Source organism: Pantherophis guttatus, chromosome 3 (assembly GCF_059756535.1).
Source record: "Pantherophis guttatus breed Tessera chromosome 3, ASM5975653v1, whole genome shotgun sequence".
NCBI lineage: Eukaryota > Metazoa > Chordata > Lepidosauria > Squamata > Colubridae > Pantherophis > Pantherophis guttatus.
In genome coordinates, this window is record NC_142065.1 from 194,842,949 (window position 1) to 194,860,131 (window position 17,183).

At 35.9% G+C, this 17,183-nt stretch overlaps 1 protein-coding gene across 3 annotated transcripts in view; it reads right to left on the reverse strand.

Moving 5' to 3' along the window:
* The window catches only part of CSMD3 (CUB and Sushi multiple domains 3), a 695,220-nt gene that overhangs the window by 65,565 nt on the left and 612,472 nt on the right, over positions 1-17,183 (reverse strand). For all 3 annotated transcript variants that reach the window (XM_034422197.2, XM_034422198.2, XM_034422199.2), the window contains 3 exons: positions 8,417-8,590; positions 5,701-5,874; positions 1,901-2,086 (listed from right to left, as the gene is read on the reverse strand). In XM_034422197.2, the coding sequence (XP_034278088.1) occupies positions 1,901-2,086; positions 5,701-5,874; positions 8,417-8,590 (534 nt within the window). The remainder of the gene's footprint in view (positions 1-1,900; positions 2,087-5,700; positions 5,875-8,416; positions 8,591-17,183) is intronic.

Genomic DNA, 17,183 nt, shown 5'->3' on the forward strand with positions numbered 1-17,183 from the left:
AGAGTTCTTCACTCTTCTACTCGCAACAGAATACCTTATGCCACCACGCTTGAAATTTTGGGTTTAGACAACTTAGAATTATGCTGCCTTCGGTCTGACCTAAGCGTAGTACAAATTATCTGCTACAATGTCCTACCTGTCAATGACTACTTCAGCTTCAACCACAACAATACACGAGCACACAATAGATACAAACTTAAGATAAAGTGCTCCAAACTCGATTGCAGAAAATACGATTTCAGCAACAGAGTGGTCAATGCCTGGAATGCACTACCTGACTCTGTGGTTTCTCCCCCAAACTCCCAAAATTTTAATCTTAGACTGTCTATTGTTGACCTCATCCAAGAAGCTTCAACTGAAGAAGGTTCTTGTATGAGAAGCAAAATATTTTCAAGGAAAAACAAACTGCTGTTGCCTTTCAAAAAGGCACCTTTGGCAGCAAGGAATGCCACTGCTTTCATAAGAGCAATAAGAGAATTGCAAGCACCTGCTTGGGTACAATGCAATGGGCAACGGAATAATATGAATTGGACCTTGTGGACCCCTTTTTAATAGGACAATTGTCCAAGTTTATGGGTTCATAATGATACTGAAGAAGACAATTCTAATAAATGTTACGATCAAGTTCCATTTGAATGTGATAAAACATGCAAGCCAGATGTGCTACTTATGGCTGGAGACTAGAATGGAAAGACTAAAGTTGGAAAGAGTAAGGAGGAAAAAAGTAGTTAGATTGCATGGACTAGGTACCAAAATAAAGCAGGAGATCAACATCCTAATTTCTACCAATCCAATTATTTCTTTATCACGAACACAGTTTTCAAACAACTGAAATGATACTTAAATACATGAACTGTAGAAGCAGAACTACACAGAAATCAGATGGATTATATTATTGGTATAAGGTGATAGAGCTCAAAGATAGTAGAAAGGATCTGCCCTGCACTAACTTGAGGAACACATAATGAATATCTGTTTTTGATATTGTTATGTGTCTTTATTGATTTAATTATTTTATTTTTGATTGAAAATATTTTATTGAAAATTATTGAGTGTGGCCTAATGAAAGTCAATTGATTGAGATTAACTAAAATTGAAAAATAAATAAATAGATTAACAAATTAACAGAGTTGGAAGAGACCTTGTGGGTCATCTAGTACAACCCCCTGCCCAAGCAGGAGACCCTACACCATTTCTGACAGATGGCAGTCTCTTCTTGAAAGCCTCCAATGATGAAACTCCCACAACCTCTGAAGGCAGTTCGATTGGTTGATTGTTCTCACTGTCAGAAAATTTATCCTTATTTCTCGTTTGAATCTCTCCCTGATCAGTTTCCACCCATTATTCCTTGTCTGGTCTTTAGGTGCTTTGGAAAACAGGTTGAATTCCTCTTCTCTGTGATAGCCTCTCAAATATTGGAACATTGCTATCGCCCCGGTCCTTCTCTTCACTAGACTAGCCATGTCCACTTCCTGTAACCGTTCTTCATATGTTTAGTCTCCTAATCATCTTTGTTGCTCTTCTTTGCACTCGTTCTAGAGTCTCAACATCTTTTTTTATAGTGTGGTGACCAAAACTGGGTGCAGTATTCTAGGTGTGGTCTTACTAAGGCTTGATAGAGTGAAATTAGTACCTCACTTGATCTTGATTGAATCCCTCTGTTAATGCAATTTAGGATTGCATTTCCTTTTTTGGCTGTCGCTGCACACTGTTGGCTCATATTTAACTGGTTTTCCCTATAGTCCCAAGACTTCCATATTATTTCAGACACTGACTTACCTTAATCAGTTTTTTTAACAATTGAATTGGATAACAGCTGTGAAGTTCTTTGAATACAAGTGTTTAGTACTGCTCTTCTTGCAAATTTTAATTATAAGTACCAATATTTTAAAATACTTACTAATACATTCTGGCAGAGGTTTATCCCAGTGTCCATTAGGTTGACAGACTAAAATTGAAGAACCAAATAAAAAATATCCAGGACTGCAGTCATAAAAAACAACTGTACCGTAGGTGAAATTTCCATGTTCTATTTTGCTTTCTCTTATAGAATTTCCAGGGATTCCTGGATCCGAACAGTTGACCACTAAACAAGAGCAATAACAGAAATTGACATGATCTGTATATTTCACATTAGAAAATAATATCAAAGATGTGTAAAGTTAACATTAATTAATGCTAGAATATAAAAAACTATGTATTTTTAATGCATTTTTTTGGGCTTACTAAAAAACTTGAAAAATGTATGCATTGTATTCTGTATGTATACATTCTATAATTTAATGTATCATATAATGAGTGGTGGTTTTATGTGAATAAAACTTAATGCCACTTTATCAGTCTCTGTAACCCTACAGAATTAATACTGAAGCATAGCAGTACTTTTTAACATCCACATTCCTTTTTAAAAATGAGTCACATTTATTTCCAATTCACATCCATTAGGAGAGATATAATATTAATGAAAATGCACTGCTTTCTTGTAAATAAGCCTACCTATCTTGCTTATAGGTAACCACAGAATTGCATAATCTTCATATATAATATTATATAAGGAGCACTTTGGACAAACTTCCTAAAGCTAATATAAAAGATTGCAGCGCCTGCAAAATATTGCCCTGAATGAAAATTACATTTTATAGTCATTATCTGTCTTGTCAAAAATAATTAGGCAACTTATTGAGCATACCTAGTGTTCTTTGTCTGCACAACAGTATATCTTGCTAGCTCAGCCCAGACACATTCAATAATTTCTATCATGCTAACCAGCGGTGCAGCTAAGTAATTTCAAACTCTGAACTTCACAGTTTTACGCTTTCTCTGTGGCAGCCATATCCATCACATCAGCTATAAAGCATGCATTAAACATGTTTCTCCTCCCCATCATCATCACTCTATATGGAGAAATCGTTTAAGTAAGGGCAGTTTCTCATTTTTAACTAATTTTCATCACGGCACCATAGGAAATAAATAAATAAATAAATAGCATTGGTGTTTGCTGCTCTGATGATTAAAGCATCGGGCTAGGAAGAAGTGTCCTTTAACAGGAGAAATATACCAGCACTTATTCCAACTTGACTTGATTTGAAAAAGTTAAGCGTGATCACGTGTGGCTAGAACTTGGATGGTAAATAATGACTCTCAGAAAATTCCAGAGTTACAGGCAAGATTAGAAAACTGAAAGAAAAAAGCCACCTACTGTTCTGACCTAGGCTTCCTTAGAAAGTAAACAGCACAAACTTAGTCCAGACAAACCTCTTTAATTCATACAGCTGTAAAGTACTTTCATTTACAATCTGCAAGGCTTTCAGAGGAGTGTTTACAAACACTCACCTTATCTCCCTTGGAATGCTGCCAGAGAACTAATTGCCAAATGCAGGGCAAGGCCAAACTTAGCACAGAGTCAAACAGAGCTTTTCCAGAGCTTTTACTAACCAGATGAACTAATTGCTTCCTGCAAAAGCTCAAGTCCCGTTCGTTTCTCTTTTATATCTTATGGGAGAGACCAATCATCTCCAAGCCTTACTCCCAAGTCGACCCTGTTTCCTTAATTGTTCCTATCTCCTGGCAGCTCTGCACATGAACATACTGGGAACAGGCTCACGCTGTTCTTCTGCCTCACTGATGTCAGACTCCGGAGACTCCAGAGGCAGCAAAAAACTACCAGATGGCCTTGGCCCTCTCTCTGTCTCCAACTCAGAGCCATTGTCCGAGCCTTCCCCAGACTCCAGGACTGGCCCACGTTCCTCCCCAACCTCCTCACTGTCTGAATCTGCTGCCAGCTCTGCTGGCCACTGGTGGGCCACCACACCTACTCAAAGAAAACTTTACCACACTTCACAAACATACACAAACCAGAATATGAATAATAAAATAAAGAATTATAATGATGAACAAAATAAAAAGTTTACCTCTAAGAAAAGAAGAAAATAACACAATATATTATATAATATAAAAACATAACACAACAGTAAGAATTGCTGGAATGTTAAATAAAAGATAAGTGGCAGTCCTATACAGTTCAGAATGGATTTTTAAAAATTACTTTTTACAAATTTCCTGAGTCATTTTCATAGCGTGAATGCTGCTCTGGTTTTTTTTTTTAAAAAAAATTATTTCCCACTATTAGGGAATAAATTAGCTTAACTTCTCATATAAGGACCTGCTCGCTTGAAGTTATTTAAGAAGTTAACTAGCCGCCAACAGGCAGTTTTGATTAATTTTTATACTAATCAATTTATTTCTCAGGATGTTCAAGAACTGGTTTGAAAGAAAATGGATATAAGCTGTTGATTTTAAAGCAACTCATTTGTTTCAATTTCCCCTTTTTAAACCAATGAAATTTCCTGATGTTTCAGCTTTTCAAAAAGAAACTGCAATCAATACACATATTAACTTTGATCTTTAGAAAAATAAAGTTTAAACTATTATAAATTAATGTTCAGTGACCGCCCCCCAATAATTTATCTTTTCCAAGTAATGTGTTAATGTTAATTTATCAGAAGATGCAGAAGGTTTTTATTTTTTTTAAAGGGAACTTTACAAAAAAAGAGGACATCTACAGAGTTTGTGTAGTTTCAAACAAAAAAAAAGTGAAAGAGAAGACAAATATATTAAGAAAAACAAATTTCAAAATATATTGCACCCAGTTTTATGCATTGTTTCATGCTTCAGTCATTGTTACCTGCACACAGAAATACTCCTTCTGTTACCTGCACACAGAAATACTCCTACAAAGGTAGGTTACCAATAAAAAGTTCCTTAAATCTGAGACATTCCATAAATACATCCATGATGTTCTCTTGACAATAATACAGGGACAATATGCTGTGATACTTTATTTTATAATCTAGCATATGACCCTGGATTTCCTGATAGTTTTCCAACTACAGGTAGTCCTCAGTTTACAACTAATTACATAACAACCATTTTAAGTTATGATAGGTTTTTTTTTGGGTAGGAGGGACTTATGACCCAGATGTGAAGTTCTGAAGGCCACCTCTTCCATAGTCACATGAATGCATTTTGGCTGCTCGGCAGCCAACTTGCATTTATAGCCATTTGCAGTGCTCCATGGTTATGTGACTGTATACAACTTTTCTGTTGGCAAACTACACTTATTGTTGCAAAAAAAAAAAAAAAATGCCCGATACCAAAAATGGTGAGCCACTTAACAAGTTAGTTAAAATGGTGGGCTCAATTACGGTCATAAATTGAGGACTATCTGTATATATGAATCGAATACAATTGTGCTAATGGTGGATTAAATGGATAGAGGAAAATAATTGTAGCTCTGGGTTGAAATGAGGGTTTCTTGGTGCTCTCTGAGCTTGGCTGTTTTATTGCAGACGTTTCATTACCCAAATTAGGCAACATTATCAGCGCACTATGCACTGATAATGTTACCCAGTTTGGGTAATGAAACATCTGCAAGAAAACAAACAAGCTCAGAGAGTACCAACGACCTCTGATGAATCATAGCTAGCATTTTGAATGTCCATGTTAGCTGCGGACATTTCTGTAAATAAAAAATAATTTGAACAGAAGACTAAGAATAAAAATATCCGAAGTACCATTCCATTTGATGTTGTCTAACTGGAATATTAATAACATCCTCCCTATCATTAAAGTACCCACCCCTTTCATTAAAAAATACTATCTTTGACATATCTCATCTATCAAATTTTCCCCAACCCTTACCTTTGCATATAGGTGGTGGTTGACTCCACTGCCTATTTGACTGACACTGGGCTTTTGTTGGTCCTTGCATAACATAGCCAGTATTACAAGAGAATGTCACAACATCATTGAAATTGAAACCATTCCCACTTGTCCGTCCATAAATTGGGCTCCCTGGATGACCGCAACTGACAGCTAATATCAGAAGAAGAAAAAGAGAAGGAATATTGTTATAATTAGACACCATAGCTAACAATGTTAATCTCTTACTTTGTGAGATATTTTGGAGACTACACAGGTGATCCTGCACAGAAAGGAGAAAGTGTTGCATGAGAAAACAATGGTGTTGTCAGTGTCCACACCCAAATCCTTACCATTTCCAATTCATTAATGACCTAATTTGTAAGTGTACCCTATATTTCAGAATGCTGAATACTGATTGTAGAAAAGCTAAGACTGACAGAAGAAAGAGGCAGGTGAATGGGATAACAGAATATTTTGTTGCAGATTCTATTTTTATAAATAGAATCTCATCTGCAAAATAGTAACTTAATCCTTTTCTTTACAGTCCAGAAATACTCAGATTAATTAATACATTTAAATTAAATATATCCTAAAAGTCAATTTAGAAATATATCTACTAATGCTGCATGTTGGAAAATATCCTGGAAAAGAAAGGTTAGGTTTTATTCACAACATATGTTTGCTTTGTATGTCTTAAACTCCATAAGATAATGTTTAATGAATCTAATGATAGGTTGAAAAAAGGGGGAAAAACCCTCTTGTGATAACCTATTGATATGAATGTTTCACATGTTTATTACCTGCTTGACCTGAACATCAAATTCTAATGGTTACATCATTGTGACTACATTTATTTTTCATTTTATTTATTTTTCAGGAAACATGTACTGAAGTGCATGATACAAGAAGATTTGTACTCAATACAGTATAAAAATGGAGAAATGGAAAAAAATGGTGGGAAACAAATGTGAAATTGACCATGTCAGTGGTGTACAAGGAAAATCAGTACAAGATGTTTTATAGATGGCATCTCCCGCCGGCGAGACTTGCCAAAATGTTTCCAAATACGTCACCGATTTGCTGGAAATGTAAGAAATCTTATGGAACATATTATCATTTATGGTGGATGTGTGCATCTGCAAAAAAAATATTGGACTAAAATCAAAAAGTGGCTTGAAGAGATAACTGAATACCATATAGACTGGAAACCGGAACTATTTTTATTGGGAATACTCTCCAGAAACTATACCAAAGAAATACAATATTTAATTTTACATATTATAACAGCAGCCAGGATAACATATGCACAGAATTGGAAAAGCAACACTGTACCAAAAGAGGAAAAGGTGATAAGGAAAGACTTGGATTGTGCAGAGATGGACAAATTGACGAAAGAGATAAAAGAAGAAGATGAAACAGAATATTATTTAATACAGAATAAATTATATAAATGGCTAGAGGTCAGGAACAGCAAGTAAGAAGGATTACTAATATGCCACTAAACAGACAATATATGTAAAGTAATATATAGATACAATAATATGTATAACATATAAGGAAATAGATACATAAATAAGGAACAAGGGAACCACAAATATAAATATATGTAAAGATGGGAAGGGGAAAAACATGAATTTTAAAAGAAGACCAATATGAAATTGTTGTAAAATGGAAATTTATGTTTTGTGTTTGTTTCTGTTCTTGTTTTTAAAGAAAAAAAATAATAAAAAATATTTTAAAAATAAAGAAGATTTGTACCCAGAATTCTATTCTAAATTATAGCAATATCTAATATAGTATTTTAATAGGATCTCATTATAAAACTAAGTATTAATAAATAAAATATGTAAAACAATATCCTGTACAATTCTAAATTAAGAATTTTTTTATTTTTTTTTTGGCTTTCAGTATAGCACTGCTTTTTCCAAGATACTGTAGATAGATACAAATGTGCTGCAATCCTATTCTTCTGGCTATGAATTCTTGGCTTTATGTGCCATGAAGCCAATATCCACTCTTAGCAACTGCATGAATAGATTTTCTCCAGGAAAATCTGTCTCCAGACTGGTCCTTCCTAGACACAATAGTCCCAATTTATCTGAGCAAAAAAAACACCTCTCTGTTAGCTCTTCTTCCAACTTTATCCCTCTCATCATCTTAGAAAAATATCATATAAGATACAAGGATGGATGCAAGATCTAACCAATTGCCAAATAGAATTAAAGCCGGAACAGTTTCTCCTGGGAATATTTAAGAAAAAATATGATAAAAAGATAAAATGTCTGATCTTACATATACTAACAGCGGCAAGGATTGTGTTTGCGCAACATTGGAAGGAAAATAGCACACCGCCACAGGGATTAGTAATCCTAAAAATATTTGATTGCACGGAAATGGACAAATTTACATTAGAGTTAAAGGAACAAGATGATTCAGATTATTATGTGGTATGGGAAAAATGGTACGAAGGGATAGACCATAGAAATAAGAAATGGAAATATACATAAAGAAATAGAATGATTAGAAATAGAATGTATATAATGTATATGCTGTATTGAATTTTGAATTTTGTATAAACAATGTCACAGTTCTGTTAATTATATATTAGAGATATGTAAAGGGAAAATCACAATAAAAAAATTAAAAAAAAAGAAAAATATCATAAAGCACATGATATCATAAATCACATGATAACCTCTTTTTTGTTACTTACGCACACAGGATGGAAGCTGACCAGACCAGTTGTGATCTTGCTGGCATATCCGTACAGAAGAACCAATGAGCCGAAAGCCAGGACTGCACTGATATACAACAGTATCTCTATATCCATAATTTTCACCAATCACCTGACCATTAACGATAAGATCTGGAATTCCACAATGACCCGCTAAAATAAAGCACAGAAATTGATGCAACGTTAGTTAAAAATGGGGACATCATTCTTCTTCTTCCGATATGATTAATATTACTCTTTTGTATTTGCTGTTTGAATAATACATTTCACTCCCATGTCTTTATGGAATAAATATTGTGAGAGTCAATGAAATGGTTGAACTGTTAGATTTTAATGCTATTGAGTAACCTTGAACTAAACAGCTATCTATGAAAAGTCAACTAGATGGCTATTTCTTCACAATCTCTCTGCAGCCTTTTTATCATAATAGCACAGAACTGACAAAAAACAATTTTCCCCACAAATATTTCAGACACTGTACCTCAACATCTTCCTTGGTCACATTAAATGTCAATTAATCCTACCTTGCTGAACCAGTGGTCAATGTTTTAACTAATTCTCCAAAACTGGATTAAGGACAGAAATATATAAAACTCTTTATTGCCATTCCTGTTGCAACCTTCATTTCTATCTGAAGTGGGAGGAGCTACCTCCAATTTAATTGTCCCAGGAGTAGTATGCTTATCCTGCATGTATTTTAGCTATATTCTTAAGTGTGTGTGTGTGTGTGTGTGTGTGTGTGTGTAGAGTGGGGGGAATCTATCCACCTTTCTACCATCAATTTACCAGCCACTTACAGTTAAATGTATTAGAAATGCCCATCATGGATGCTAACTGTTATCTCAACTCCTTCACCCACAAACTCAAGTTAATACATCTACACTAAACATAAGGCTGCAATATTACACCTATAGATTGAGAAAATCCATTTGCATAGACACACATTCCTCAATTCTCATTAGCTAAGTGCTAAAACGCATGATGGCACAGACCTCCTTTGAAAGAAAATGATATATGAATTGTGGAAATAAAATAATGCGATTTCCGATATGTGAGAGCTCTAATTTACAGTCAATTTCATCTCCAAGGAAACCACTCTATCCCCCCACCCCCAGCTCATCTTCCAGAATGGCTGTCTCATTATGCTGTGAACAAGAGGATGCACAGGGATTTTAACAATGATAATATTACAGATAATTGGTAACTCTTTACGCGTAACCACCCCAGAGTGGGTTTTTAATTCCCTTTCTTTTCAATGAGTGGGAACAAATTCTCCAGCCCACTTCAAGTGCTTCAAATTCTTCTTTCAATGATGTCCATGATAAAGAGAGTCAGGATATCTCTTTGACCCTGGCATGACCCTGATATATTACAGCAAGTTGTAATAATTTTGTTGCAGGAAGCAGGAAGCAGCAACAGGAAGCAGCAACAAAGCACAATCTAGCAAAAAGGTGTATCTCCTCCAAACATTGCATGAAATAGAGACCTATGTCAGCCATCCTAAATAATAAAAAAGCAAGTTGTATTTGTGTTGTTCATCAGATAGCATACCACGCTTACCACCAAGTGGCTTTCCTGTGTCATTTTTCATACACTATTAATAAAACATGGCATTGCATGGTAATTTCCAGTGAAAGGATTACCATGAATGGCAAAGCAAAAAAGTTATGATTTCTTCTCTCAATCAGCACAGATTTATTTTTATGAGTAATGGAATGTCCATAATGTTTTTCATTCTGAATTTATTTAGTTTGTCAAACTGAACTAGTAGACTACTGTTGAGGAAAGTGTTGCATTTTTGGGGGGAGGGAGGAGTAGGGGGGTAGGGTAACCTTTCTTGGACCTACAGATTTTTATGTGTGTGTTTCTGAAAAAAGAAGAGACAGGAAAAAGCATTAAAATACCAAGAAAAAGCCCAACTTTCTCAAAGCTATAGGGGGGTGTCTTTTTCAATCTTGGGTTCTCTACAAAAGATCTGGGCATTCGAGGGTTCTACACAGGATCTTATTTGTTCCTAGCACTGCATCAGTAATGGTATTCAGCCATTTTTATTTAATGGTGGTACTCAGCCGTGGCTGCGGGAAGCTCCACCCACCCATCCAGACGTCATCACATCCCGTTTTTGATGCTCTGTGCATGCACGGAAGGCTCTGTGCATGCACGGAGGTAGCGTGTGCACTCACATTTGTGAACTGGTAGTGAAGGTAAGTGAATACCACTCTTGCACTGCACTGTTCTGGATAGAGATCTCTCATGTTATTCCAAGGAACTACTGAACTTCTTGGATCTTAGGATAGAAGTGCTGAGATGGGACTATTTTAGCTATTGCTTTCCACACACTCTGTAGTTCCTCATTCATGGTGTGGTACTTCTGCAGCTTCTCATACTCCTAATATGTATGTATCACAAACACACACACACGCTACTACTACAATTTTTTTTTCCCTACCGAAGAGAATTTGTAGAATGGCTTGATTTCTGACATAATGTGCACACTGATTCTGCTTGTTAAATTAGCAACATATAGAAATACTTATTTGGGTAGGTAAATTAATAAACATTCTATAGCATTTTTTTTCTTCATTCATTTTTGATATACAGTATATTGCACATTTTCTCATTAGATGGATAGATAAAACATTCTAATACAATGTTTGTTTTATTTTAGCCAGTTTGGTCTAGTGGTTAAGGCACCAGGCTTAATCAGGAGACTGTGAGTTCAAGTCCTGCCTTAGGGGACCAATCTTTGGGCCACTTGTTCTCTCTCAGCCCAACCTATCTCACAGGTTTGTTGCTGTGGGGAAAATAGAAGGAGAAAGATGTGTTGGATATGTATACCATCTTTTTTTTTTAATTGAAAAAGTTTTTTCAAATACAGATTTCCCCCCTTTCCCCCCCCATCCTCCCTAACCCCCCCTCCCCCTCCCCTCCCCCTGTGGCTTCTCCAGAATAAAACCCAAATTAATAACAGATTATATAATACTTTACCATCGTTTTTACTCCACCCCCCATATGCTGACCCTTTCTTTCTAACAATATTATTATATCCCCCTTATACTATACATTTCAAAGCAACATTCAGCTGTAAAATTATATAATAAATCCTAATTTGGCAATTTCAACTCATAATCTATCCATTTCCTCCACCCCCATACATATATCTCTTAATTCAAATATTTTACGTATATTAATATAAGATAACACCCCTTTTCCTAAACTAAACAATCAGTAAGCTAGCCTATCTCCACCCACTTTCCTGCAGGTCTACCATACATAATATTTTCAATATCTTTGTTCTTCTGCCCACACCACTAAAAAATATTTCCATATATAGATAAAATCCTCAAATGACTTTAAGCTTGTAATCCATATGGTATCTTCTGTAATGTCTTTCAACTGGATTGTTAATTCCATCACCCATGTTAGGGTAACATCAAATTCTAATTCCAACAGTATATTCAGTATCTTCAATTACCATCTGCCCCCATCAATAATAAATGTTTTCGTATATATAAAACCACCTGAGTGACTTTATATTTATATTCCATATAGTGTCTTCTGTAATGTCTTTCATCTAGATTATTAATTCCAACTACCGTATTAGGGTAACAACCAGATCTTCTGCATGCCCCAGTCCCATAGTTCTCTTGCTTTATAGCTCAGCATAAACGTAATCCATTTGTCAAAGAGTCCAAAATAGAAAGTTCCAATCCACTCAATTAAAGGCCATCTTCCACATCCCAAAAGCACAGCACTGCAGAGATCTGTCACTCTCCTCAAAATAGTAAAAACCAATACTTTGCCTCAGCTATATTTTCATGTTTTTAATCGTCTCTTAAGTAACTGGCATTATACTGTTGTTTAGTCTAAAAAATTTTATTTTTGTAGGACCTGCTTCTTCTTTTCTTGACTTTTTGTGGCTTAGATCTCCATCCTGGTTGCCTTTCTAGGAGTTGTATATCAACTGATTGATTTCCATGCTGGTGTGTAACTTGATAAGTCATCACATTAGAATCCAAAGCTGCCTCTCTTGTATTTATAGGTAATCCAACTATAACCTCTGAAGGAGAATCCATAAGCGGCTCGTCCACAAAAGCCTCTGTAACTTGTTGTTTTTCCATTACCTCCACCTCCATCTGCTTAGCCTGGGTTTCAATCTCTTGTTGATTTTGCTTTTCTTTATTCCCCTCATGTATTATACATGGAGATGTTGAATCCATTTTAAGAACCTTATAATAAAATTCTTCCACTTTTTCAACAGTATTTAGTTGATATCTTTCTCCTTGATATCTCAATATTATTCCAACTGGAGCATCCCACCTAAATGGGATGTTTTGTTTCTTTAGCTCAGTCACCAAAAAAACAAAATCCTTTCTATCTTTTAACATCTTGGGCAGCAGCTCTTTAAATGTCCAAATCTTCCTTCCATACATTTCAAGAGTGGAGTTAAAAGACTTTTGTACAATATCATTTCTTATTCCTTTATCAGTAAAGTAAATCACCACATCTCTAGGCAACTGCCTTTGCTTAGCCACCCAAGAATTTGCTCTGTAGGCCTTATCAATCTTACAGGATACCTCTTCAGGACTAACCTTTAAAATCCCAGCCAGAACTTCAGCAGACATCTTTCTCAAATCTTCTCTTTTATCTTCCTGTATTCCCCTAATTCTGACCGCAAATTCCATAAATCTGAATTGCATCATTATAACTTCATTTTCAATCCTTTGTTTTATATTATCTGCGTTGTAAGTCTTGTAGTCAGCTTCCTTTATTTTTGACTCTACTTCTGAGCTATTTTCTTGAATCATTGTTAAATCATTTTCAATTCTTTGTATTTTATTATCCAAATTATGAATCTTATAATCAACTTCCTTCATATTAGACTCTATTTCTGAATTAAACTTTTCATCCATCTTTATCATTGCATCTAAGAAACTTATCATATGTTGCTTGAATTTATCATACTTTTGTTGAACCAACTCTTTAATTTCCTGTCTAAATTTTTCAAGGTTCTGGTTCACAATCTCATCATGTCTTGCCATCTCCTCCAATACAAATTGCGTTAGATCTTTAAAGCCATTCCTCTGCATCTGCAAACTCAAAACTTGTTCATGTGGTTTATAAATGGGGGAGCCCCCCCCCCACAGCTTGGTTGTCTGGCTTTGTGAGTTTTAACGCCACACAAGCATATTTTTTTTCTTTTTTTCCCCTTTAAAGAAGAAAACTTCTCTCCAAACAATATCAATATCAAGTCTCTAAGAAGGAAGAAGCATGAAATAAGAATTTTTCTCTTCACTTCTAGCCAGCGCTGTTATCTCAGTTACTTTGTAACATATTAAACTAGTCAAACGGAAGGACTTTCGCTTTCAGCTCTTCTCAAGCCTCAGCCAGTCACCATTTTAAACTTTCTTTTTTTCCCCCTTCCACTCTTCTTTACTTTTAAAGTCAGTCTTAGGGTTGTTAGAAGTACTTGCAATTTAGGGTCCCAGATCCGGATTTCATCCTACTTATTCAGAAAGTCTGTTAGTTTTCTTTAGCTGGTGTGGTCCCGTCGCCTGGCTCTGCAAAGTGCAGAGTTCTCCCGAAGCCCGGAGCAGCGGTGAGGAAAATAGGGAGCCTCATCCTGCTTCCTCCCCAGAGGTAAAAAAGAACTCTGGGGACTTCGCAGAGGGCTCTACCTGCCCTCGCCGGCTCTGTCTCACGTTTCCTTACGGAAACGGAGTTTTTCGAGCCGCCTTTCAGCTGTAAAGGCAGCCCTTTATGGGCGATGGGGCTGGCGGTCTCAAAGGACCGTCTGGCGGCAACGGAAACCAAACCGGAAGCCCCGGTTATGTATACCATCTTGACTTATTTGTAAAAGTAATAAAGGCAGGATACAAATAATAAACAAACAAACAAACATATCTCCATTCATTTCTTAGATGGACAAGTAGTCCTCATTTAGAGACTGGCAACTTGGTTGTTAAGCAAAGCCAGATGATAAATCTGAGGACTTGTCATAAAGTTATTTTTTCATTACCATTGTAACTGTCAACAGTTGCTAAACAAGACAATGTCAGGGTTCCAAGTAATACATCCCACTTCAATAAAAACTCTGAGGCAAGCAAGTTCCTCAAAGAACATTCTTTATTACCATGTTTTCCTGAAAATAAGACCCTTTTTTATATTTTTTTGAACCCTGAAATAAGCACTTGGCCTTATTGCCATGCGCTCAAAAGCCCGATTGGGCTTATTATCAGGGGATGTCTTATTTTGGGGGAAAACAGGGTAATACATATCAAATTGGCACAAACATATCCTGCACTTCCCCCCAGAGTCTCAGTCACATGGTCCAATCAGCATACAGCCCAGTTGCTAGATGACCTCAATCTCCACCCTGCAGACACCTGCACGAACGTCCTTGATTCCCAGGGGAAAGAATTTTATTTAGGCTACAACACTCCCGCTAATCTCTACACCCCCCCTCCCTGGCCCTTTCGCTCCAGGCTGTGTCCGTCCTGAAGTAGTGAGAAAAGAAATCTCCCTAGAAACTGCAAAAAAGAAAATGGCCACAGTTTACCAACTTCAGGGTTGACAAACACTCTCTAAACAAGGACACCTGTATATTCCACATTTTTCATGCATAATACTTCTTTCCCAGTTTTATCCCCACAGTAATTCTGTGAGGATGCTTGGGCAAAAAGATAATGCTTCACCACACACCACAAGCTCTTCTGAGAGAAAAAAAAGAATAATTACATTGCAGTCTCTTTGTGCTCCTTTCATGTTGCTTTGGATCATCAGCAGACCATTCATAAAAATTCTATCAGTCTCTTTACATAACTGGAGACTTTCTGTCTGTTTACCAGTTAGCAAATGCTTGATGAATTGATAGAGTGAAGAACCTTTTGATTCTTGGTGGAGTGCCATTTTGTGCTTCTGAGGATGAGAGGTTTAGTCAAAGAAAGATGAGATACTTCAGTTCTCATCCTCATGATTTAATTTGTATATTAGAATTACATTCCACATTTCATTCAGGAGTTCAAGGTAACATATGTTCTACTCTTTCCTATTTTTCTTCACAACAATAGGTCACTGAGATAGGCTGGCCTGAAAAAGTGTGAGTAGCCTAAATCACCCAATTAATTCCCATGGCTGAAGATGGAGTAAATACCAGTTCACCCCAATACTATTCATTTCACCCCACTGGCCCTCTTGTTTTCTTTTTTTTATAAAAAAAATGACAAGATTTTGACAAAAATCAACAATACTCAATGAAAGTATTAGTATACATGTTAAAAACATATATATAGCGGCAACCCATACATAAGTACGCATTAATACAGTTTCTTTAATAATAGCAGTTGATTTTATCTTGTGTAATAGCCATAAATTTCTTAGTTATAATTACAAGGTCTGGCAGATTCTTCATATTTTCACAATTCCCTGGTTAATCTCAACTTTCCTACCGCATAATGCAGGAAAAAAGATACATGAAAGATAAACCTGAAAATATCATCTTTCTCGGCAAGATTCTGATTACGTTTCAAGAATTTCATCTGAGAACTGTGATAGAGAAACAGCCTTAGCTTACTGACAAGTTGGGATTTTCCTTCCCCACTTCTCACACACACACACCTAGACACTCTTCCTTCAATCACTATATCTCTAAGTAGAAGGGCATCATCAAGATTGCTTCCCTGGTATGCAAAAGAGGTAATTCCAAAAGGAGCGTGATTTCACAAATGAAATGATAGAAAAATAGATGTGTTGCATGTTTGTGAAACTAGGAGGAAGGAAAAATAGATAATAGGTCTGAATGAAGCTAGTCCTTGAGGAGTGAATAATTGCATTAAAGTCAACATACAGAGTTAATCCTGAAAGAAAGAACTAAAATGTATGTCAGAAAGACGTATGAATGTCCTTTTTGGGGGAGGTGCATATGGAAACAGGAATCCATAGATTGGTGATAGGTACAGGTAGTCCTCAAGTTACAACAGTTCATTTAGTGACAATTCGAACTTACGACATTGAGAAAAGTGACTTTATGACAGTTTTTCACACTTATGACCGTTGCAGCATCCCTGTAGTCATGTGATCAAAATTCAGATGCTTGGCAACTGACTCATATTTATGATGGTTGCTCTATCCCTGGGTCATGTAATGAACTTTTGTGACCTTCTGACAAGCAAAGTCAATGGGAAAACCAGATTCACTTAACAACTGTGTTACTAACTTAACAACTGCAGTGATTTAGTTAACAACTGTGACAAGAAAAGTCATAAAATGGGACAAAATTCATTTATCAACTGTCTTGCTTAGCAACAAAAAAAAAGGCTCAATTAGGGTCATAAATCAAGGACTACCTAGACATTGCAATATATGGTAACAATGACGACAATGAATTATACAAATCTATCTATCTATCAATCATCAATCATCAATCATCTACCTACCTACCTACCCATCCATCCATCCATCCATCCATCCATCCATCCATCCATCTGATGAGAATTGTGGCTTGTGGAGATCTCTTTAGAAATAGGTCTCTTCATTCTGAATATGTGGCTTAGACATAAATTTATTTACAAACATATAGCAAAGAAATTTATATAAATCTAAAAGCATGAATGGTTTGAATGTTCACGATGAAAGCTTCATAAAATTAGTGAAGGGTACATGTGTGATAACTAATGCTGAATGTGATATAATATCATTAAGAAATTTTGAGGGGAAAAATTGAAGTAAAAGAAATGAAAAGAATTGT